The sequence below is a fragment of the Tamandua tetradactyla genome, chromosome X (genome assembly GCF_023851605.1).
Source record: "Tamandua tetradactyla isolate mTamTet1 chromosome X, mTamTet1.pri, whole genome shotgun sequence".
Taxonomy (NCBI): Eukaryota; Metazoa; Chordata; class Mammalia; order Pilosa; family Myrmecophagidae; genus Tamandua; species Tamandua tetradactyla.
The window spans coordinates 141,078,139-141,105,098 of NC_135353.1; the positions used below are offsets into that span (position 1 = coordinate 141,078,139).

A 26,960-nucleotide genomic window follows, 5' to 3' on the forward strand; every position below is an offset into this window, starting at 1 on the left:
CCCACCACACAATAAACCTTTGAAAAACAATTATCCAATCAGTGGGAGATTTTAAGCTTCAGAATTCCAAAGCTAAATTAGTAAGATTTATTAGAAAGACAGTGTTCATGTGGAAAGCATTCTCTAGATCTTCCTTTAAAAGTGCCTACAGAAGATCACCTTCACTATCTATTGACTAATAATTGCATTATAATAAGGAACAGAGAATGTGTGTTATATGACTTCGGACCTCACAGCTTTGTGAATATAACCCATGCTTGATAGATATCTGTTAACAGAAATGGGGTAAAATAACAAAAGTGTAGAACCCAGTGTAATAGTCTGTTTACATCTGCAAAGAAACATGTAAAGTCTGTGAAAATAGCCTTTTTTTAAACCTTTGGTTCGCAGCATGTGGTCCTCAGGTCAATAGGTTTGACATTACCAAGGAGCTTGTTGGAAATAGAGAACTTCAGGCTCCACCAAGGATGTACTAATTCATACTCTATTTTTAAAAAGTCCTCTGGTTGTTCATATGTGCATTTAAACTTGAGAAGGACTGTACTTTACTATGGAGAGAAGCAGATCAAGGAATGTTAGTTATATTTCTCTCACCTGTCACTCTTTAAAAAAAAAACTTTGAAAACAGTTATTCTAATTAGCCATGACCTTGCTACTTGCAAGGGGATGGACTAAGTGACCTTTCAACATCCTTTTATGCTAGCAAACTTGAGATTTTATTCTTGGCTTTTTTATTTGCAATTAGAACACTATCCCAAATGTATATATAACTTTAAAAAAAGATATTTTGTTGCTATATAAGGAAAGAAAAAGTTATTGCAAGAAAAATGTATTGCCACGTAGTTGCAATGTTGCTTTGGCCTCCTGCCAGGATTTATGTTTGAATGCTTCTGGGATTAATGAAATACTTCACCTAAAGGATTATTTTTACTTCTTGGTTCCCTGCAATGAGCACAGAGAGTAAATTGTAATGCCAAATAGCAAAAGCACCTTACGAAGCAGCTGCCACTTTGTATGGGTTATTACTTATTATTAATGATTTTAAATGCTAGAGTTCACTCACTCCCTGTATGATCTGGCAAAGGAAATAAAATCGGAACATCTTTATGTGAGGACTTTTAAATTCATCTGTAAATTCTGAGAAGGAAAGTTGCTTCTGACATTAACAGATGTACCATAATGGTAAACAAATATTTTCATTGTAATTTAGGAATATGACAAATCATTACACATATGGAATATTGCTGTTTTAATTTATTTTTATTGTGGAAATACATGGTTTGTTTCAACACAGAGACACATTTAGCTCTTTACTTATTTTAATGCCAGCACAAAAAATTGATTGGGAGGTACTAGCTTTCTTTACTGGAAGCCAAGCCATTAAGTTCTTTTGTGTAACTGTTTAATTGTCAGAGCAACATTTGAATTGACATGCTAATATAACTGTCCACAGCAAGGAAACTATCTTTTATTTTTGTTTTTTATCTAATGTAAGTTCCTGTCTCAGTTGGGCTAGTTTGGCAGTTTGACTTAAGGAAAAAGAATAATGGAATGAAGTTTTTGTGTGAGCAAGGAAAAGAAATGAACTCTTTGGTCTGCCAAATTGGAAGGCTATTGTTGGCCTGATGATCATGTTCTAATTAGTGTCTGGAAGACATTCATGGGCAATCAAGTACTCATTAATCTACCTTCTTCCTGTAGCATTGATTTGTTCATTCCCCTTTCAGAGTCTCAAATATAGAAACCAAAAATTGACGTGTGGTGTTAATATGCTTACAGATGTTGCCACCACTTATCCAGATAAGAAGTCCATCTTAATGTACGTCACATCACTTTTCCAAGTTCTGCCACAGCAAGTGAGCATTGAAGCCATCCAGGAAGTGGAACTGTTGCCAAGGCCATCAAAAGTTACTAGAGAAGAACATTTTCAACTGCATCATCAAATGCACTATTCTCAACAGGTAAAGTGTCCAAAGCACAACTGCTATCAAAGATATTCTTTATCTTACATGCATTTGGTAGGAATAATATGAAATATGTATACATTTTCTAAGTAAATATCTATACATGCACACACATATATGTACACATAGCATGCATTTGTGTGTCTGTGTGTGTAGAAATTGAAAGAGGGAGGGAGAGAGTCTATATAAACTAATTTTTATTGGATATAAGCAAAAGATTGTTTTCAAGCAGATTGTTACAATACTCTGCTGTTGATATGCACCATCTTCTAGGAACATGGACACAGAATATATTGCATTTCCACTCTGTAAAATGAAATAAAAGAAAAGACAGTTGCAAATATGCATTAAACTTTCCAACAGCTAGAGCAAAGAGTGAAGCAGAAGTAAAGGCAAGTGATGTGTTTAATAATATTTTCTTATTTTAGTGGCAACTTGCTGATACAGTATTTTTTATTATTCAAGGTAACATTTATGAAAAAAAATGGTCTAAAATATTTCAAATACAATCAAATGGAAGGGTGCATGGGTGGTTCCACGGTAGAATGCTCACTTTCCATGTGGGAGACCCAGGTTTGATTCCCAGACCATATACCCCCTCCCCCCAAAAAATAAATTGAATGGAGAATACATGTAGTAAAGGTCCTTATGGTCAAGAGTCTTCCATTATATTTGGCTTGCTCTCTCTCTCTCTCTCTCTCTCTCTCTCTCAACAGTGAACATTTTGGGCGCTTCCTTGTACTTTCTTAGGGACACAATGATGAAAAGTCCTTCAGTAAAATTTCTGCTGAAGATGTCAAAAGCTCATAGACCTAATTTTCTCACTGTACTGTGCTAGTTCTATGTTTAGCTTATGAAAGCTTCCATCCTCTCCAGGGTATTTATCTGATGAATTCTGGTTCTGTTTACTTTGGGCTCAGAGAAAATTGCTCTTAAATGCCTATCTTTGCCAGGATGGAAGAGTACCATCCCATATTATTGCTAAAGCTGTGTCAGGACAGAAACTTTATGGTTAAATCCCACTCTCAAACCTTCCTTGATTACCTGCTTGCCAACATGACATTGAAAAGTCACACTTCTTGGAGTGGACCGATTTCTCATATCACTTAAATGTATTTAGGGTTAAATGTCTGCATTCTCCCTTTCTGCTGAATGTTCTGTTTTCTAATAGGTTGAATGTTGGAAAGAAGTCCTTCCAGGGGTACTTACAATGTCTCCTCCTTTTCTCTGCCTTCCTCCTCTCCCTTTCTCTGCAGGTTACAGTCAGTCTAGCACAGGGCTATGAGCGAATTCCCTCTCCTAAGCCTCGGTTCAAGAGCTATGCCTACACACAGGCTGCTTATGTCACCACTTCTGACCCCACACGGAGCCCATTTCCTTCACAGGTCTGTCAACTTCTACTTTCTGTGCTCTGCAAACCAAAGAACGTCTCCATTTGAGATGTTCTCACATTGCTTTTGCTTTTTTGAATGGCGCAGTGCCTTTTCCTCATCTTCCAGCAACAGCTGTTTCATTTTGCCTTGCTTTTTTTTTTTAAACATATATGCACAACCTAACATTTTCCCCCTTTTAACTGCATTCAAATATATAATTCAGTAGTGTTAATTAAGTTTGCAATGTTGCACTACCATCACCACTATCCATCCTTCTAAAAGAAACTCTGTATATTTTAAGCCTTAGCTCCCTGTTCCTACCTCCTCTCTGTCCCCTGGTAACCTTTATTCTAGATTCTGGCTCTATGAGTTTACTTGTTCTAATCATTTTTTATCAGTGAGCTCATACAGTATTTGTCCTTTTGTGACTGGCTTATTTCACTCAACATATCTTGAAGCTTCATCCATGTTGACACATGTATCAGGGCTTCATTCCTTTTTTACAGCCCTGTTTTATTAGAATCTCTCACATAATGCTTTTTTATTATTAAGACTTCTCTAGATTTACCATAGGTTGATTGTTTATGGATGGGGATTCTCGGAATAGAGGATTTGTTCTTTCATAATGTAATTACATGTGAGGTTCTCTTATAGGCTACTGATGGTTTTTGAAAGACTTGAAATGTAACTTGAATAAAAGATAAATGTAACTTGAATAAAAGATAAAAATGACTGATCTCACGTTTTGAGTAGATTTTTCCAGATATTTGAGATGTAAAGGAAAACATATTCTATACTTTATTACATTTTCATTATGCAAAACATATTTATATTCTATTTAAGAACAATGTTATTGGAAAACTTCTCCCCATATGATCTCTTTTGATTTTGCTAATTTAAACTTGCATATAACAGATTCTGTTGTATTTATCAGAAAAAAAGTCACTCTAAAACCAGATCAGATTCTGCACCATTGAGTACTTTCTGTATGAGGAAATCTCCTCAGTGGAGATTTCCACCCTTGCAATATTGCAGGAAGGCCAATATAAGAAATTATAGCCTTGTAGATGTTACAGCGTGGAAATGAAATGTGCTAGAATTGCTAGAATTTCTTATTTTTAAGCTTTATGTATTTGGCTCTGTGGAACAATTTGAAGAATTCTTGAGAGACATGACTTTTAGCAAAACTATGCTCTGAATGGAAATTTAGAAGCTATAGAACTGATCTTATTGGCAAAAAGTATATACAATTTTGGAGACTCATTGATTTTTTTTTTTTAAGATGGTGGTGTGTATTTAGTTAGTGATTTGTTTTGGCACAGCTGATTGAGGCTGGAGACTGAAAACTCTGAAAGATTCCCCAAGGGAAATGTCTATTTTAGGGCATTGTTATGCCCTTTATCCTTGGACAGTTTTCTTGCAAAGCTTAACAGATACTGGTGAGTAAGTTTGCATGACTCAGCCTTATCTTGAATTAAGATTCCTATCCAAGTTTCCAGAAAGGCTGGTTGTAAAATCTTGGATAAGAAATACAACCTCTCCATACTGCAGTTTGCTCATTATCAGTAAACAATAATAATTCTGCCACACATCACTGTTCATGCTAGGTATTCTAAGTACATTATATTAACTAATCTAATCCTCATAGCAAGCCTTAGAGTTGTGAGGTTCTGGTTTTCTCCCCATTTTATATATGTGGACACTGAGGCACAAAGAGTTTAATTATAGCCACCCTTCTCTCCCCTCCCCTCTTTTTCTCTTGACTCTCTCAGCCTTTTCATCCCCACCCTCTCATTGAAACCACCAAGACTTAAAGAATCGGTGTGTGCATCTTAAAATGAAGGAGTATATGGCAGGAAAAGCAGATAAGGATTTATTTTGTGCCGCATTATCAATTTATTGAGCTCCCTTTTTCAGGTTTTCTCCAAAGCCTAGTCTGGCAGCACATCTTATCCCATTAAGGCATTGTTCTGATATGACTCCTTAATGAAGTAATTGGAGATGGACTAAAGTTTTGCTAGACTCCATTTGTACACTCTACCTTTGTCTACATATTACAAAACTCATAATAATTCATAAGCTGTTTTAAAAATTCACTTACTGGTTTTACTTAATGTAAGCCATTGATATAAACCTAATGTTCATACATTAAAAAAGAAGCCGCACATATCACAAGTGATAGGACACGCTGTATTATGCCTTTTTCTAAAGGGAGCACATCAGAAGATGATACTACATGCACTTAAGTTTGATAAGTTTTCATCTTAGCTATTCAAATTGAGAAAGTTTTTGCTAAAGTGTTTCTGAGGGCCTGAGCCTATCCTGGTTACTACAGGTGTTATCTGACCCACAACAAAAGAGATCAAAACAGAACAGCGTTGGGTTCTACAAGATGGTTTCCTTCAAGTGGTTACATGGTGGTCTGCAAGGAAAGATGAAATTTTCCTGAAGGGGAGAGAACCATGCTGGTGACTTTCCCCTATGGAAAATAGAAAATTCGTCAGTTACCTTCGCAGGCCCCAGTCTAAGAAACATCAATTAACTTTAGCTGTCCCAAACTTGGAAAATATGATTTATACTCATTCCAGGTTGTTAACCTGTTGAGGGGAAGCAATCTGAGCTACCTTAGGATCTCTGCCTATAATGAGTTTTCCTTATGATTTACCAAGGACAAATACCATCTGGTGTGAGCCCCAGACTTCCCCCTCATTGTATCACTTGAGCCACCCATCCATGGATGGGTTAATTTCTACTTTTCTTTTTCTACTTTTGTGACTTTAAGCATCCTTTCATTCTACTCCTAATCACATATCAAAAATCCCGCATTGCTCATCTTTAATTTCTCTCTCTCCTGAAGACTCCCCCTATCCATATCCATGTTTAAGTCCCCTGTCCTCAAACCTGCCACTCCTCTTTGTTTAGCTAAAATCATAATATGTGGTTCTTTATTGACCAACTACTAGAGAGTAGTGTGTGCATTAATAATTTAATTATTCAACACATAATTATTCTTAGTCACCCAACCAAATGACATTTTTTTTTTCTAGCTCCCATGGCTTTCTACCATCATTGAAAATCTTTTCTCAAAGCCTCTATGCTCAGCAGGTCCTTCTCCTTCCCTGACTGTTCGGTATCTCTTTCATTACCTGGCTCCTTCCCCTCTTTTAGCCCCCTTGGCATAGGAGTCTCATGGAAAGTGGGAGGGAATCTCCCTTGGTCCTTTGATCTCCTGGCTTCAAACTGTAGACATTTTGTTTCATTACTCATAAAACTGTCTGTTTTCCTCTTTGTCCATTATATAAATGGTAATATCTCCCAAAAGTCATTGAGGCTCACATGTGACGTACTCTTTCTTCTCTAGAATGGTCTGATCTTGAATAATGAGACATATCCAGTCAATTCTTTCTCCACAAAGGATTTCTTTCTTTGAGAAATTCTCTATTTCTCTGTTTGGTTTTCTCTCATCAGTTTTCACAGATGCCACTCTTGTTCATGATTTCTGTTCCTGTCTTTTAGACTACAGAAATAACTTTGAAATTGCTATCACTCCCCTCAGCCTAACTCCCTTTAAACCAGATTAAATTTCCCTGTTCACAGCTGTAATCACACCATTCAAAGAACTTTCATCACTTTTTCTAAATAGCAAGTCTACACACCTTAGTTTCATCAAAAAGCTCATGATCTATTAACAAAGTATATTTTCAAGCTTTGTTCACCCTAATCCAGTTCATGTTTTCTTTACTCCAACCAAAGAACATTGCTTCCACTCCTCCATAAGTGTCAAGAAATTCCCCATCTCAATTTTTAGAGTTCACTCAGCCTTGAGTGACTTTTCTCTCCTTTTTATATTAGACAGTCTAATTCACATTTCATAGTTTGACCTATAAGTGAGAGAGCCTGGACTCATGTTCATGTTTGACCAACTCCAAGCTCATGATCTTCATAAGCAATCCTGAATTTTCTCTACTGTGATTTTATGTCTAGGGTTACTCCCACATGGAGTAATATTCATTAATTTATTCACTTAATATGTATTTATTAAGCACCTATATACCAGGAATTATAATAGGACCAAGAGATACAGTACTATAAACATGCAAAAATTGCTGCCTTCATGGAAAGTATATTCACATGGAAGAATCATAAAATGAACAAGATAAACAATATCTGTAAAACAAGAGGTCAGTAATATGTATTCAGGAAATTAAAAATAAGTTATTCATAAGTAAAATACTATGTAGGTGCTAAAAAGAAAAAAAACAGAAAAGTGGAATATGCAGTACATAGGAGGAGGAAAGTTAAAATTTTAGACTGAGTAGTCCGAAAGACCCTCTAAGAAGGTAAATTTTGAAGCATAGGTATATGGAGAGAGAGAAGTTGATGAAGAGGAAGCACAGATAAAGAGAAGGGCCTTAGTTGTGAGGATACTTGGAATATTCAAGAAGATGTATGAATGAGGGATAGAGAGATAGTAAATGTTATCTAAGATATATTGGAAGACTAGAAGATATAGGACCTTGGAAATAATGCTGAAGACTTTGTCTTTTATGCCCAGGGAGGTTGAAAGCTTAGGGGTGTGACATGATTTTCTCATTATCTCATTATCTCAATACAGCTAGTATGTTGACCATAAGCTAAAGAGCAAGGAGACCAGTCAGAAGCAAGGAGACCAGTTTTAGAATACTACTGTAATAATCCAGGCAAGATGGTAGGGGCTTTGGATCAGAGTTATTGTGGTAAGCATGAGGCATAGTATCTATGAATTCTAGATATGTTTTAAAGGATGACCTTTACGGGATCTCCTAATTCAATGGGGAATGTATGCTTGCTGTATTTTTTAAAATTTTAATTGTCATAGAAGACAAAAAGAAAGAGGATGGATACAAGTTCTAAGAAGCACTAAGCATAAGTAGTAGGCAAACTGGAAGTTTATGGGATAGAAATAAGACTTGTATTAAATTTGGATAATGAGTAAACAGAGAACTTGTTAGGCACAGGCAAAACTCATGATATATACTACACTATCAAATACAGAAAGTAACTTAGTTACCAATAGATAGATGGAATATATGATGGAACAAAAAAGAGTGCATAGATAGAATAAGCATGAAAGACTAAATCATAAGGTAGGATCATTTTACATACGGGATGATAGCTACATCATTCCTAAATCAGCCATCCATTGGTGACATCCAGTGGGGTTTCATTATAGTCCCCCATGTGCTGTGCCTACAAAGAAATGCAGACAAACGTAGGTTAATTGATCAGATACAGCTATAGGCCAGGCATACTTGCCCCTGCATCTCTCCAGTAGACCAAGTGTGTGTTTTGGTCTCAGGCACCTTCTGTGGGACCCCTTTGCTCAACTTTCACCTCTAGTTCTTCGCTACACCATCAGCAGGGAAGGTATATGTAGCAAAAAGCTTATGAACATTGTGCAACCCAATATTCAGATAGTGTGATCCTTTGAACTGCTTGCACCTTATCTTCAATGTGTTCACCCATTCCACCTCTTTCCCCTTGCTTCTTGCCATATGCTTTGAACTGATTTAATAAGTACTGTGTCTTGAGCATGTTACTTTAGTCTGTGAGCCTTTCTGTTTCATGATCTCTGGCATAGCCTGCCTGTTAGTATACTTGAAGACCACATTGCATCAAGGTCATTCCCTGCATGACCCAATGGTTGTGAGTTAAAAAATAATTAGAGAATCCAAGGATTACTGCAAGGTGTTTGACCTGAGCAACTGGCAAAATGGAGTGGCCATCAATCAAAACTAACTGTAGAAGGGGCAGGTTTGGGAATGAACATTAGGAACTCCGTTTTCAACATGTTAATCTTGAAATGTGTCTGAGACATGAATGTATGTGGATCCCCTGTTCTAAGATCAGAGTTGATAAAAAATAATTTGAGAGTCATAAGCACAAAAATAGTATTTAAATCCATTGGCCTGGATGAGGTCACCTTGGAGAAGAGTATGGATAAGATAAGAGATCCCAAGACTGAGAGATGAGAAGGAATAAACCAAAGGGCTGAAGAGGGTGGCCATAGAGGAGAAAAGAAAAGAATGAGATTGTGGTATTCTGGAAGCCAGAATAAGAAAGTCTTATGGGGAGATGATAGTGCTTAGCACTGCATTAAGTGTTGCTTATTATAAGGTCAGCTGGTTAGCAGCCCTAATTCCATTTATAACTTTAATTCCCCTTTACTGTGCAATGCAACATAAAAATTCCAGCACTTAGGATGCAGACATCTTTGGGGAGGCAGTTAAATACTATGGGAAGTCAATCTGAGGAGTTATCAATTACTTCCAAGCTAACAATAAGTCTGACAGGTCCTGACTTTTGCCAGGTGTCCCAAACATTTGGTCATTCCATTCCTCCTCTATTGACGGCACATGAGCCCAGACCTTCTTTTTCTTTTTATTTATTTTTTGTCTTCTAACAGCCTTATTGAGGCATAATTGGAATACAATAAACTGTACACATTTAAAGAACATATAATTTGATAAGCTTTGATATACGTATGTACCTGTGACACCATGACCACAATCAAAGTAATGAACATATCTACCACCCCCCAAAAGTCTTCCCATGCTCCCCTCCTTTTTTTTGTTTTCATTGTATAATATAGCATATATACAAAGCAAAGCAAAAAAACAATAGTTTTCAAAGCACTCTTCAACAAGTAGTTACAGGACAAATCCCAGAATTTGTCATGGGCTACCATATGATCCTCTCGGATTTTTTCTTCTAGCTGCTTCAGAATATAGGAGTCTAGAGGGCTTAAATACTTTTTTATCATCACAGTCGACTTTTATTCCTTCTTTTTTGTGTGAAATATAACATAACAGAAAAAAAGCAATAAATTTCAACACACAGCACCACAATTAATTGTAGAACAGATTTCAGAGTTTGACATGGGTTTCAATTCTACAGTTTTAGGTTTTTACTTCTAGCTGCTCTAAGATACTAGAGACTAAAAAAGGTATCAATTTAATGATTCAGCATTCATATTCATTTGTTAAATCCTATCTTCTCTGTATAACTCCACCATCACCTTTGATCTTTTTATACCTCTTTTTAGGGGTGTTTGGACTATGGCCATTCTAACTTTTTCATGTTGAAAGGATCTGTCAGTAATTCCTTATGCCCCTTTTATTCCCTCTCTCCCCTGTCCATCCCCAGGCAACAACTGAAGTGCTTTCAGACACTATAGATTGGTATGAATTTTTTAGAATTTTTTAATAGGTGACATCATCCAGTACTCTTTCATGCCTGGCTTCTTTCACCGTCAGTTATTATTCTTTTAAAATATTTTTATTGCTAAAACTTAACATACAAACATTCTTGACATCAAGACATTCCATACATGATGTATAATGAGTGGCCCACAATATCATCACATAGTTATATATTCATCACCATGATCGTTTTCTTGAGCATCTATATTACTCCAGAAAAAGAAATAAAGAAGAAAAACAAACAAACAAAAAAAATGAACTCATACCTGCCATACCCCTTACCCCTACTCTCATTTAACCACTAGTATTTCCATCTACCCAATTTATTTTAACCTTTGTCCCCCCTTTAGCCCAGACCTTCTTACAGAGACCCAGTAAAGCCAATCTTAAGCTAAATACGGTACAGCAGTAAAAAAGAAAGAAAGAAAGAAAAAAGAAGCAACAACACACCTATATTTCTGCCTCCAAAGCCTTGTTCATCTTTGTGTCCCTTGGATAGTTTAGAGCATAGAGCCCACATTCATCTAATGAACATTTTGAGCCCCCAACAATGTGTTCTGCTGCGTAGTATCTCAAAAAGTAAAGGAATCAGACTCTGGAAAGTTACCCATACTTTTCTTATGCTCCTTTAATTCCGTAAGGAGTAAAGGGAATCATAACCCTTGTTATCTTGCCAGGAATAAAATATATAACATTTGCAGCTAATAAAAACCTCTCAGATGCATATCTCATTTAACCAGTATGATAAACCTGTGAGATGGATTTTATTAGACTTGTATTTCAAGGTAGGGGTTATTGAACGGGAAGGAAGTATCTGTCTAAGCAGCTAGTGAGTGGCAGAACTAAGACTCAAACCAACTGTCTTGACTTCTTGTACAGTTTTGCTGTTTCACTGTTGGAAACCCACATCAGCCTGAGGAGGGTCTGTTTCTTCCTCATCACCATTGCATCCTTCCCTTTAGTCTTTTAATATCTGTAAATACTGAAAAAGTGTTTGGAAGGAAAATCGAAATCTTTCTCTTGCCTCACCCACTTTGTCTGATGAACAGTAGCTGTCCCCCTGCTGGGAGTATGCCTTGCCAGCCTTCAGTAGGACAGGAAAATCAGTATTTATGCACTGGTGGAATAAGAAGCAGTTGACCGTTAAAATAGAAACACTGAACATTAAGTACGTAAAAACATTGCATAGAAGCACCCCCCCCCCGTATTATGAAAGATCTGTAAAACATTGCAAAACTAGTAATTACATCTGGCAGTAAAATTGACTTTTGTAATGACAATAGGAAAACAAAAACATCAGAAAGCTCTACTTATTGGTGCCTTCAAAATAATTAAAGTTGAAGTTAAGCAAAACAGAGTTATCTTTAAAAATCTTAGGCGACAGATATACATAAAGTCTGGGGTGAGGCTGAGGTACAGCAGATAGCATTCAACAGCTAGAAATGGCCTTCACATATTCACCAACCAGAAGACATGAAAAGGAAGCACCCATGGGAAAAATGTGCCACTCGTTCCCCACAATGTTGGTGTCCGTTCAGACACAATTCACAATTCTCAGAACTTCAGCTCTATCCCTGAAATAGTTCAGTTCTGTAATACTTTCTGCCTACTGACTAGTAATTTCCATACATGGATGTCTTACCATAATTTCGAGTTCAACGTTTTGAACACTGAACTTACTCTGGTCTATGTGTCCAGGGGTCTCTTTTGACCTTTATTCTCACTCTACTTGAAACCACCTAACCACCTATACCTCCTTCTCCCTCAGTTCCCTCATATCTAATTGGTTCTTCATTCCTGTCCATTGCCCTTTGGATTCTTTTGGTACTTTTTCCCGCCTGTCTGTTAGCCTGGATTTCAAGGCCTTCCTTGAGCCAGATCTGGGAAATTTCCTCAATGTCTTCTCTCACTCTCCTTTTACATGGTACTAACCCTTACTCAAGGATCCTCCCTTGTGGGCTTTTCTTTAAATTATGCTATTCAGTTTGCTTCTGGCCCATTCTCTTTGTTTCTTACTCTTTCTCACTTTCACACAAACATGCCATCATGCACATACTCTCACAACCATGCAGGGGTTCTCTATAATAATGTCTTGCCTTACACTAAATAGTACAGTTCATGAGTGGAGTGATTGGCTTTTGGAAATAGTCTCATCAAAATTTCTGTATGTTAAATTGTGTTTTTGTTGTTGTTATAGGTAATGCATCACTATGCCTTAAAGATAAAATGGACAGAAACAGTGAAAATGAAACTTCCTACCCACATCTTCCAACCCCTTCTAGCATGTGTTTGTCAGCATGTAGTTTTAAGTATTCGCAGTTTTTCTTATTACTAGAGAGACTCAGCATTTTTGCATCTGCTTAACAAACAATGGTATTTCTTTTTCTGTGTACTTTTATGTTTCCTAGTTTTTAATTAATTGGGATAGAATTTTGTCTTAACAGTCTGTTGGAATGATTTATGTGTTAAATAAACTGCCCATTTTTCTGTGTTAGAGAGTACAAATAGTTTTCGCACTTCATTAGGTGTCTTTTGACTTTTTCTGGCATTTGTCTCATTAAGAATATTTTATATTATATTGCTAGGAATTCTTTTATCTTGTATTTAACGGCATTTTTGTTGGTAAGGGTAAGGCTATATTTCAAAAGGGCTCTGGTATTCAAAGGGTGTTTGAACAAAAGATTCTCCCATGGATTTTTCTAGTTCTCTTTTATTTTTCAACTTTTTATTGCATAATATAGCATATATACAAAGCAAAGAAAGAAAAAAGCTATAGTTTCCAAATAAAATAGTTACAGGACCAATTTTTTTTTAAGCTTTGATCCCACAAAAACTGAGATAAAAAAATTGAGAGCAATTTTAATACTTTCCACAAAAGCTACCTACCTACTCATTGAAACCATTTATTAATATACTTTATCATAAACTAAATGTAGGCTTGTTTGTGAAAAAGGAACATTTCTTAGACACTCCCATAGCATATTTTCCCTTACAGCTTATTGAATAAGATTATGATGCAGGCTTATGCCTAAACCAAAGACTTCTAAGATAAGCAAGACCAACCACCACAATTGACCTAAACCAGTCCAAAAGCAGCCAATGACTCACATGGCCAAATGGAAGAGTGCGATTGCTGAACCAAATCAGGTTCTGTTGGGAGGTAGCAAGGAAAGAAGAAAATAGATGTTGTGCAGGCAGTCAGCAGTTTTGTGTTAAAGTAACCCAGGCTTTGATGGAATTTATGTCCAAGGACTGAAGTCTCGTTATTTCCTGGTAGATAGTTGAGATAAACAGAGATGTATCCTTGAAACTCCAGAAGCTGGGGACTATGCTTTTTTTTTTTTTGGCATAGAGAGGCTCCAGGAATTGAACCCGGGTTGCCAGCATAGCAGGTGAGAACTCTGCCACTGAGCCACCATTGCACTGCCCAGGAATATGCACTTTTGAAACCCCAAATTGAAACCACATTTAACTAGAGAAATATCAGTTCTTGAGAAGGAAGAATGCGAGTTGAGCAAAGAGGAAAGAGAACAAACTCAGACAGCAGAAAGACTGAGGTTTACGTTCCAGCTTTTTCTGACTAAGTGGCCTTGAGGAGTTTCTTGCCTGTCTTGTACCTCAGTTTCCCCTTCTGTAATATGGGAGTTATATCTAAATCATACAGCTAGTGGGAGAGTTAAGTGGGATGAATTATATGATGATTCTACCATGCAATAGGCACATTGTAGGTTCTCAAAAAATGACATGTCATGATCACTACTTTAAATACAACAGGGGTTAAATGAGTTTTTGTCATCTGCTCTGAGGACCTTATTATCTTCTTATCAGTACTTCTATGGGACTGTATAGCCTGAGTTTGAAACGGATTTATAAACAAACCTGTGTAGAGTTTGGGAACTTCCTGAGTTAATAATGCGCTAGGTAACAGATTCTCAGGAAGAATAAAGGTTTTTCAGTTCTAAAGTTGCTAAGAAAAAATTGCGGCACCCTGCAGAATTTAACACAGTAATGCTGCCTTACAAAGCAACAGAAAACACCTCTAGGTGGTTTTATGTCCAGAGTTCCTGTATAGGTATAAGAAAGGGATAAGGGAAGGCAAGAGTCTTCACTCTGTCTCTGCCATCTGCCCCTCCTAACAGAAGTTGTCCTTCAGACTCAATGCAAATTGCACAGAAGAATTGGCAACCAAAGGATGCAAAGCCAGCCAGTGGGGAGCGCTTCTCAGATTAAAAGCATCATTGATCTGCTTCGAGGAAGCTTTTATACTCTCTGATGTGACTGAACAAGTGACCTAGAAACAGAATTTCCTGGTTCGAGCTCAGCTCTATGGATTGGTGCTCTAAAGATTTCCGAGCAGAATTTTAAAACTGGAGGGAACCTTAGAGAGAATATAAATAATATTACTTTGAACAAATCTACTCTTACCCTTCATTTTTTTCTTTTTTTTCACTTCATAAGATGGAAAAGAACAAAAATAAACCCACCTGGCTAAGTAACATCATCTGAATCATCTTAGAATTTTTCTACATTGGGCACATATTATTTTTATATTTAGAGTCAGTTTTTTGAGCCAGATATCCTAAAACTACAGCTGTAGAATTTATTCCTTTCCTTAACTGGTACGTATTAAGCACAAACTGTATACCAGGAACTCTGCCAGGTGCCGAAGGTGTTCCCACGAACCAGACAAAAATGTTACCTGCCTCCACGAAGTTTACTTTGGGGGGGAAAAAGACTAAAAAACATAAAAAAGAAAGAAAGAAAGAAAGAAAATAACTATAAATTATTATAAATACTGTGAGGGAAGCATACAAGGACTTAACTTTTTAAATTGATGGGCATGTCATGGTTAAATTACATTCTTTAGATAAGAAAATCAGTTGAGGCTTCCCTTGAGTTGAAACAGAAGGATGTGAGGCAATTGACTCAGTTCAAACCCAGCTCTATAACTTGAGTAGCTCTGTGGGAGCTTGAATAGACCATTTTCCATCTTTGACTCAGTTTTTCATCTCTAAGATGGTGATAATAATTTCTACTTTACATGGAGGCTAACAGAATTAATAGGCAGTGTATGGGGAAACAGTCTTCACATGTTACACAGCAGATATTCAATTAATGTTAAAGGGTACAGATCACCATTAGGCATTACATTTATGCATTGTTGGTATAAACATAGATTAAAAATAGCCTACCTTTAAGGATATAGAATACAATTCCATTTTTAAATTTGGCAAAGATACTTGTAATTTCTGAAAGAGATATGATATAATTTAACCAACCTTGCTGCAAACTGATTTTTCCCTTCTGTCTCTTGGTACCAGAGACAGCTCTAGGGGTACAGCCATGGAGGATACAAAAATGGAGATAAGTTCTGCAGAACGAGAATATTTGGAAGTTACCATTTAGCACATAGTAATTTCATTTTATGGGGCTTTGTGGGTTTTAGAGGTTGAATAAATTATCGAATGGAACTGAGCTAATCTGTTTGCGTTATAATCTTTAAAATGTCAAGTGGCTTATTTGTAATCATTAATACATTACTTGGATCTCCTCACATAGATTTAACGCAGTATGGCTTGTTAAGCTTTTTTATCCCCCCCTGCCTCTTAAAGAATATTTATACCAAACATTTACTTCAATATCTTTTATAAGTAAAATAAATTTTGGAGGCAGCATGGTGTCATAAGCATGTGTGTGTGTTAACATTTTCATTCATTTCTCACTTGCTGTGCGATTCACATGTTAACTTATCTTCTTAATGGGTATATAGTCACACTTAGTTTGTTCTACAGTTACTATTGCTAAATGGCAGACCACCTCAAAACTTAGGATCTTAATTTTAAAAAGGTCATTTTATCATTGTCGCTCATAAATCTGGATGCCACTTGGGCTCGGGGACCCTAAGGCAATTGTCGTAAGACAGTAATTGAGGCTGGAATCATCTTGAAGGCTTCTTCACTTGGAGGTCTGGTGGTTAATGCTGGTCCTTCAGCTGGGCCAGTTGGCTGGAACACTGAGAGGTGACCTCTACGTGTCATCTGTGGTCCCTCACAGAATGCTGGCTGAATTCCAAGAGCGAGCAATCCCAAGAGTGCTAAACAGAAGCTGTATTGGTTTTTATGTCCTAGTCTTGGAAATCACATAGTGTCACATCCACCATGGTCACAGGGCCACTCACGTTCAAGGGGAAGGAACATAAACCCCAAATCTTGATGGAGAAGTGTCAATGCGTGTTATGAGATTCTTAGAAGGAATTGAAAAAAGGAGCTGGCATGGAGCCTAGCAGGTATTCAGTAAAAAGTACTCTATTGGTGACTGTCCTTGCTTTAAGTAAACTTGCACGTATCTTCCTATACCCAGACTGCTGATTAACCAAGTATCTTTTCCCATAAGAATCACAGACTTAAGTTGTGCACCAGCTGAGCAATTGCTTACTGACCCGAGTGAAATCTTGAAGTCACTTGGGGAGACTTTACATGTTATTTAAATATAAGAATATTAAGTAGATGGGGCATCTTCCAACCTCTTCATTTTACAAGTGAAAAAAGCAAATCCCAGAGATGCTAAGCCATTTAACTGAGGTCACAGAGTAGAAATATTGGATTTAGACTCCTTGTCTCCTGAATCTTGCTAAATATGATTTCTCTCCTAGGACTGTAATTATTTGAAGCAAATTTCCCCATTTTCTGTCGAATAAACTCTAGTTTCTCCCATTCATTAAGTCATTTAACTTTCTGCTTTTCATCGATTGAATTGTTCTTTACAATCTATTTTGTTTTCAGAGTATTTTAACATTTTTATTATTCCTTATTGCAAGTTTTTAACACTATTTTTAAAAGAAAACACAAAATGTGCTACCATAAAAACTAAGGTATAGGATAACATTGATTGTTATAAAGATATATATTTTTAAAAGTTCATAATTAGGAGTTACCCAAGTTTAATTATGACCCCTGCTGTGGAATTCTGTCAGCACATACCCTTGCGTATTAATTTGTGATCTCTGTATAGGGATAATGTCACTGAAAAATGCTCAGTAAATCAAAATAAACTGTTTACCAAACTTGTAGAGCCTCACAGGTCTTCCTGCAGTGTGATATGTGATCAATTCAGTGTAGTTGGGTCTCAGTGCTACCGGAAAATGTTTTATTTTCTCTAAAACTTTACCCTCTTAAGCTTGCAAATGTAAAAGGAAATATAACTTATTTTTGAAGGGATTATCTTATTTAGTAGCAATTATTTAGGGCTGTTGTGAAACTAACATGCAATTAGTGCTCAAATAAAGTAGTTCCTTCATACTAAGACTAGAAATGAAATGAAAAGAAAAAAAATTAATACAAGCATTCTTAACATATGAACATTCCATACTTGGTGCACAATCAATGGCTCACAATATCATCACATAGTTGTATATTCATTACCATGATCATTTCTTAGAACATTTGCATCGCTCCAGAAAAAGAAAGAAAAAGAAAAAAAAAAAAACTCATACATACCATACCCTTTACCCCTCCCTCTCATTGACCACTAGTATTTCCATCTACCTGATCTATTTTAACCTTTGTTCCCCCTATTTTTTTTCTATACCCCTTATCACGCTCTTTCATTGATCACTAGTATTTCAATCTACTAAATTTATTTTAACATATGTTCCCCCTATTATTTATTTTTATGCCATATGTTTTACTCTTCTGTTGATAAGGTAGATAAAAGGGGCATCAGACACAAGGTTTTCATAATCACATAGTCACATTGCGAAAGCCATATCATTATACAATCATCTTCAAGAAACTTGGCTACTGGAACACAGCTCTACAGTTTCAGGCAGTTTCCTCCAGCTTCTCCCTTATGCCTTAACTAAAAATGTGATATCTACTTAATGAATAAGATACCTCCAGGATAACCTCTCAACTCTGTTTGGAATCTCTCAGCCATTGGCACTTTATTTTGTCTCATTTCGCTCTTCCCCCTTTTGGTCGAGAAAGTTTTTTCAATCCCTTTATGCTGTGTCCCAGCTCATTCTAGGATTTCTATCCCACATTGCCAGGAGGGTTCACCCCCTGGGAGTAGAGAGGGGGAGGGCAGTGAGTTTGTTTGCCCTGTTGGCTGAGAGAGAGAGGCCACATCTGAGCAACAAGAGAATTCTCTGGGGGTGACTCTTAGGCCTAATTCTAAGTAGACTTAGCCTATTCTTTTCAGGAATAAGTTTTGTGTAAACAAACCCCAAAATTGAGGGCTTGGCCTAGTGATTTGGTTGTTCCCACTGCTTGTGAGAATATCAGGAATTCTCAAAATGGGGGAGTTCAGTTTTCCCCCTTTCTGGCCATTCCCCCAAGGGGACTTTGCAAAATACTTCTTTATTCACTGTTCAAATCACTCTGGTATTTATCAGGGCATCACATTAGAGATACCTACAAAATCTCATGCCCTATTCAAGGTTCCATATACGTATAGGTGTTTAATTAGCCTGCCCATATAAGTTATATTAGGAAATGCACTAGTCAAAATATAAATTTTGTACCAAATAAACACTTTTTGTTTTAGTCTCACACGGAAGTTGAAGTTTTAAAATATGAATGACCATCTATTTTCAACACCCTGCAATATTGACATTCCTTTGTTCTTTCTCATGCAAAAACATGTTTTACTTCTTTTTTTTTTTTTTTTACATAAACATGTTTTACTTCTTTTTTTTTTTTTTTTTACATGGGCAGGCACCAGGACTCGAACCCAGGTCCTCTGGCCTGGCAGGCAAGCATTCTTGCTTGCTGAGCCACCGTGGCCCACCCAAAAACATTTTTTTAATTTGTACATTTAGTCACTATCATTGTACACTCTAGGCAATTCCTAGATTATACTATTTCAGTGTTTATCATCTGTATTTCCTTCTGGTTTCATATGTGCCCCCAGCCTCCTCCCTCTATCATTCTCACATTCAGCTTCATTCAGTGTACTTACATTATTGTATTACAGTTAGGTAGTATTGTGCTATCCATTTCCAAATTTTTATTGCACAATCTATATCCCTTCAGCTCCAATTACCCAATCTCTACCCTATTTCTATCTTCTGATTCATCAACTTTTTAAAGTATGAAAATGTTATAAATTAAACCCTTGGGGAAAGAAGCTATCTTTGAAAGGATTAATTATGAATTGACAGTATTGTTATGCAACTCCTTAGGTCCAGATCATCTGCCTTCTGATTTAGTTAAATGAAGCCTTGTTCCTCTTTTACCTAGATCAAATCCAGATTTGAAAGATTAATGTTTTAAACATTTATTTCTATTAGGTCTCTTATTCATGACATAATGATGCCCAGGATGAGAGCTATTTGTAACAATGGGATTATTTCACAATAAAATTTACGTACAATGAACATTTATAAAAGTGTTTATTAGGTTTCTCTGGGATCTCTGGTTAATTTAAAATCTGAGTACATTTCATCTTCATTATAGCATGTCCCAAGGAAATTTTTGGCTGAAAGATTAACATTATAAAAAAAAAGAGGACTTTAATTAGAAATTTCTATATTGTGGACCAGATTGCTAAATCCAGTGACAATTATCTGCTTCCTGAGATATGTAGTTCTCTTTCTGAAACATTAAAATTTACTTAATAATACCTCAGAAAGTCATTTCAAGAGGAATTTTGGATCATTAATGGAATTAGAAATAAGATGTACCTGTGGATTCTGCTACTTCTATTTCATCATTTAAATTTCATGTGAGTCGGACAATTAAAGGCTATTTAAATATTGGTATCTCAAATAGTTCAAGAGCAAGTATGCCAGAAGCACTGTAGTATTAATGTTAATTTACTGATGGCTCATTGCCAGCTTGATCCTAGAAGCGAAGAATGAATGTGAAAGAATGTATCCATGAAGTTCTGAAAAATCTTAACATTTCTATTGCTACATAGTCTACAGTTATGGTAATTATTTGTTGAGTGGGGTGAAGATGGTTAGTAGGGAAATTTTTGTTGTGTCAGGTGTTGGTTAGAATGCATACATAAAAGATCAAATAGAATGTTAAAAGCCAGATAATGTAGTAGAAAAATTATTTGTAACATACAAAGGATTTGTAACCCTCACATGTAAATAACTCTGATAAATCAATAAGATAAAGCAGAATACTTGAATAGGAAAATTCACGAAGGCGATAAGTCAGAAACTGACAAAAGAAAAAAATCAATATATATCAGTACCTATATAAAAAGGGATTCCATCTAATTGATAACAAAAGATACATAATTTAAAACTGATATTTTTACTTACCAAATAGATCAATGAAAAGGGAGGTAGTACCTATAATTTTCCAGAACATAAGGAAACAAGATCTCACATTAGTTACCAGAGGGATTATAGAGAATAAATTGATGCTGTCTTTCTGGAGTGTAATATTTTGATATAACACAAAATTTAAATATGTAAAATCATAGCCCAGCCTCTAGATATTTATCTAAGGAAAGTAATCTGATGAGTGTGATGAGGTAAATAAGAAAATAGTTAAAATATGCCTCAAGAGTGAAAACTTAGATAAGCTCTGATTGTCCATCACTAAACTTACGGTAAATATATTTAATGCAATCTCAAGAAACCTTTACAATTAGTGGTATAGATGTTTATTTAGTACAATGTTGTAAAGATAATTCTTATTTTTTGCTATATTAAAAATATTGCAAATGGCATATGAAATATAATTATACATTGCATACTTATATACATACATATATGTATAAATAAATGTATGTGTATGCTTATACATGCACATAACACACATGCACTACTAATAATACCTAGCACTTATATAGGATAAATATGCTCTACTAAGTTCCCTCTCTCTCACTATCATCTACCTATCTAACCCATTTAATTCTCATTTACTCATTTAATTCTTGCATATCCCTTCTTACAGTTATTCTTGGATCCCATTAGTTTTTTTTTTTTTTACATGGGCAGGCACCGGGAATTGAACCCGGGTCCTTGGGCTTGGCAGGCAAGCATTCTTACCTGCTAAGCCACCGTGGCCTGTCCGATCCCATTAGTTTTAATAGATCATTTCAAAAATTAAGGATCTAGAAAGAATACAAGGAAAACATCTTTTGTAAGATTATCATCTATCAAATCCATTGCCCCTACCCACCCACCCCCAGCCCCCAACCTCTGGAATATCTAGCCATGCCCTCTTGGCATAATGTCCAGGTAAAACCACACAGTGGGTGACTTGAGAAGAAAAGACTACATTCTCAGTCTACTAGTCTTCAGAAAAAGCAAATGTCTGCTTTGTTAAAATTGTTCTTGTTTCTCTCTTTTCCTTGGATGGCAAAGTTTTATGTGCCATTGTGTCACTATTACTCAAACTCCTTTAAATTTAATGAGATGAATGACTTCAGTTTAATTTTTGAATTTAATATGTGAGACTTTTCATTTTTGCGTCTATGGTGCTATATTCTTCATTAGAACTCAAACGACAACTAATTGGATTTTTACCTTCCTGATATTTTAAGGAAATAAGCCATTATTACTCAATGGCCCTTGGACAATTGAGAAATAAGTCTAAATAGACTCCTGTTAGATGGGTAGTTACCTTCACTTATTAATTCAATAAACAATTATGGAGTAATTATGCTAGAAATTATAGTACAGCTCTTTGCAAGGATAACCCAGTCTGATTTGGATTTAACTAATACATCACCATAGGAAGAATCAGGACTTCTGTTGGAAGGTATTACTAGCCAGTTAACACTATTTATTAAGTACTATCTCTGTTCAGTATTTCTGGATCAGATTACCGAATCTTGGGACCTTAAAATAACCTGCTCACCCCCCATGTATACTGTGGGTCAGCAAGGGGACTCTATTCATTGTGGCCATTCAGGGATCCAGCCTGATGAAACAACCACCATTTAGAATATTCCCAGTCCTGGTGCAGAGGGAAAGAGAGCTCCAGAAGGTCTTGTACTGACAATTAAACACTTGGCCTGGAAGTGACATGTTACCTCACCTCACAACTAATTGGCCCAAACCAATTACATGGCCTCACCAATTACAGAGAAGCAGGCAGAGTAATTTTATTATATGTCTCAGATTTGGAGAGCTAAACATACCCATAAGCAACCTTAATGACTGCTAGAGTAGCTATGAAAGGATTTGTACAAACTTCTGAGGAGAAAATGAAATAGGAAATAAAAACATAGACATTCCCTCAAGTAATTGGTTTATTGATGTGAATTCTGCAAGTATAAAAATGTATTTATAAAACAAAAAACGTAATAAGTTAATTTGCTGGGCTTCATGTAAGCATGCATGACATTTGAATAGTACTTTATTTTCTAACAGAAAAATTCAAATATGCAATGGTAGTCTGTGATGTATTAGGAGCTTTGTGGTGCAAGAAATGATAAAGCATAGCCAGAAAATGATATTGGTTGTGAAAGTCATTGGACACGTGGTTCATGAAACTGTTCACCTACTATGCACAAACACCATACAGCTGCCAAGATGGCCCTTTGGTTCCCTTGCAAGATCCTAACCTATGAATCTTGTCAGGCAGTGGTAACTATTATGAAAAGAGAGACAATGAATCAAGCATAGGGCACATATATGGCTATGTTATTGTCCACCTGGTAAAGAACTTACAAGCTGATTAAGTGGAGAAGATGTTTCGAATAGCAAAATTCCTTTCTCCAGGCTATCATGTCCCCCACTAGAGTCTCCAGATGAATGTGGAGACCGAGATATTTTTAAAGGCAAATTAAGAGTCAATCTTCTTTGCCCCTCAATCTAACATAGCCTAGGAAATAAGACACATTACCAAATAGACAACCTAATTTCCGAGAGGCTATATAGGCATCCAACAGCTCTTTCCCTTATGTAGCCACTTCCCTAGTCCTAGTCCCATAAACAGCCCTCCAAATTCATTACATCCGCTTACTTTCAAAATATAAATTGTGTCCCAAACTTAATCCATTCTCTGCAGTGATTTCACATTTCAGTCAGATGAAAATCCAAAATCCCTACGTGGTTTGGTCCCTAAATATCCTACTGTCTTTCTTACCCTCTGCCCCATCACTCAGCTACAGACGCACTGGTGCCCTGGCTTTGCCTCTACTATGTCCAATGTGCTTCCCCATTCAGGGACTTTGCACACATTTTTCCCTCTTCCAGGAGGTCTCTTTCACAGAAAATCACATGGCTTGATTCCTAAACTGGCTAAGACCTCAGGGAGTCCTTTGCTGACTACCCCACCTAATACACACTCCTATAGCTTCCTATACATTTTATAAGCTTTTTTTTTCTCAGCATCCATCACTACCAACATTACACTATACGTATAATGTATATGTATACCCAAATGAGTATAAACTCCGAGGGGGGGAGGGACTCAAAGTCAGAACACATAGCAGGTACTCGAAATATTGATGAATGTTGTATTTCTTTGATGTGCCCAATTATGCTATTATAGCCTGTATTTGAGGACAGATTTGAGTGAAAATCATTTACTTAGGGGCATCATATGCATTAGTGGTGCTCCCAGACCCCGGATTAATTGCTTAGGGTTTCGGAAACAAGTTCTAGTATCTGGAACCCTCCAGTGATGCAGTTTTACATCTTACTCCTTTTTCTCACTATCAGTTATTAATCTCGCCAATCGTACTTTAACAGATCTGCATATTTAAAGATAAAAAATACAAGATCGGAAATGTTGCATTTCAAACGTATGATTTATTTTCTAAAGTTAACTCAAGTTGTGGAGAATAGAAAATACAATACACATGTGCCCTGTCACAAACCCATTGGTTGGAGTCCAGGGATCTGCGTTTATGCAGCCATCCCTGCCATGATTCATGGACAGGTACTCAAGACAATTTTCATAAACTCGGTTCATCTTGAACAGGGCTTTTTAGGAGGCTTAGATAAAAGGATGCATGAAAATATTTCAGGTGGAGCAGGATGTAATTTCACTCTATGACACTACTACAGCCATGGAGGTGATAAAAACTTTTCATGCAATTCAGGATCTCACAGCTTTATTGAGCTGACTGGGCAGTGTTCGATAAAGAAAGTAGAAGGGATGTCTGCTGAGGGAATTGAGGGGGGATGCTCATATAGGTCAAACATGAAAGCAAGTGAGGAAATGTTTTGATTGGCTGGTATTAAGTTTCCATTTCACATAGGGGAATCTTACAAAGTGGGCAGGGGGCAGATGTACATTGATTAATATGGTAGGCCTTTGTCTCTTCTCATAAGCCATCTCTACCTCAATGAAACTAGTTTATCACCTTGGGTTGCTTATCTGCAGTTCTGTACGGTGCATTCCATATCCTCCAGAAGCCCCTGCAGGTCAATTGTTTTTGTCTTCCAGAAAAGCCCTTCTTGGCAATGCTCAATGGAGGTGACCATTTCATTTTACTTAACAGAGGTAGCCTGTGTTCTAGAGATAGATAAAACAGATAACTGGGGATCTTTGATAGCGTAAGAAACTTTTTTGACTTCTAAAGGCAATAAGGGCAAATAGACAGGAAAACTATCACATATTAATTAAGGTGGAAAAGGTATGGAGAGGGAATTGCTGAAAAGTAATGTAAAATGCAAATAGGAAGTGAAGAAACCATGAATAAATATGTCGATATGGACTCACAAAAAATTTCCTCCCTTAACGATAAAGATTTTGAATTGCCTGCTGGTTTTCTGCTCATAACAGCTTATATAATGAGTGAGTGTGTGTGTGTGTAGGAAGAAAGAGCAATATTGAGGCACAAGATGCTATTTTGCAAGTTTAAAAATGTCACATTAATGGCTTATGTGAAGTTTTCACCAATTTTTAAAGTAATGTGAAATATGTGATAAACTTAACAAATGTTCTTCATTACATGTTGAGATGTAATACCTAAGTTTAAGTGAAGGACTTGCTCTTCTGAGTTAATTAAAACAGGGATTTTATAGAGCTTTCTAAATTTTGCATGGGTGGAAATTGTAATAGTGCACAAAGGTAGATTAAGTCATTTATGGACAAAGAGCCTTTGCTTTAGTGAAACTTTTTCTACTCACTGACTGAACGATCATTTGTGGGGGCAATTTTACTTTTGTTTGAGAAAAAGATAGAACTTCTGACAAACTAATAAATGCAATATCTATTTTTTATATATTTTTATTGAGATGTCTTCACCCACTGTGCAAGCCATCCAAACTATATAAGCAGTGGTTCACAATATCATCACATAGTTGTGTATTCATCACCAGGATCATTTTTAGAACATTTGCATTACACCAGAAAAATAAATAAAGAGAAAAAATTTAAAAAGCTGATATATCCCATATCCCTTACCCGTCCCTCTTATTGACCACTAGTATTGCAGTCTACCCAATTTTAAGACTTACAATAGTTAGGTTGGCTAAGACAGTGTAATATTGATATATGTCATTTTATTATGAGACTGAGCAATTTTGATTCTTCTGATGCAAGTCAAAGGCCAATCAAAATTCAGGAGCATATTTTTTATGAAAGAGGAAAAGTATATTTAGTGTTTAGAAATGCAAAATATTGTTTTCTAATAAGAGAATGATAGATAAGGTTAAAGCTAAATGAATTTTTTTTCAGGTTGGTTAGTTCGTGGTTTATAATACCATTGTTCACATAAAACAGAGACATATTTCATTCATACATATGGACCTACCCTAATTTTCTCAAAATATAAAATCAAAGAAAATACTTATATTAAAATAAATGAGTCCTAGCTGCTAGCATTTATTATTTGTAGGAGGTAATGTACTATAAAGGCTTCCCCAGTTCAGATATTTGAAGGGACTTACCAGACTGCACAGAGTATACTTCCATCAGGCTTTTATTTAAAGGCAGTGGATATGGTGAAGCAAGAGAAAGAGAGTGTAAGCATAGGATATCCAAGAGACATCCAAGCTCAAGCTTCCTATGGGCTCTTCTTGACATACATGGAAGCACCATGTCTCCCAGTAGAATCACCTAAATCTGCGTGAAGACTCTTGCCTTCATAAAAGCTCAAAAAGACACTCTTAGTGGAGGACCTTTAAGTCCCCTTGGTCAGGTAATCAAGTCTGGCTCATCAAACTGGTTATGTCAGTTGCAAAAAGCATCAGTAAAGAAATTGACCATGGGGGCATCTTCAGGGGACTTTAGGACTTTAAATGGCACAGTTTAAACCCATGATACCCTTATCTTAGGTTAGCCAAGAGTCAAAACTCCATGTGTATCATGTTTTCCTTTTTAATATTCTAACTGTAGAGCACACATCTTAGTTTATAAGTTATGACAATAATGGGATAGTTAATAATTAATGCCAAGAGCTGTCCATACAATCAGTTCGTCTACTAAGTATTGTGTTATTGCTGAAAGAGTACCTGCCTT

The 26,960-nt window shown here is 36.3% G+C and overlaps 1 protein-coding gene across 8 annotated transcripts in view; it reads left to right on the forward strand.

The window, feature by feature from the left end:
* DMD (dystrophin) overlaps window positions 1-26,960 on the forward strand; it is a 2,428,671-nt gene that overhangs the window by 820,230 nt on the left and 1,581,481 nt on the right. For 7 of the 8 annotated variants that reach the window (XM_077145121.1, XM_077145123.1, XM_077145120.1 and 4 more), the window contains exons 8-9: window positions 1,780-1,961; window positions 3,221-3,349. In XM_077145121.1, coding sequence (XP_077001236.1) covers window positions 1,780-1,961; window positions 3,221-3,349 — 311 coding nt within the window. The remainder of the gene's footprint in view (window positions 1-1,779; window positions 1,962-3,220; window positions 3,350-26,960) is intronic. The other variant, XM_077145124.1, reaches the window with a different exon arrangement.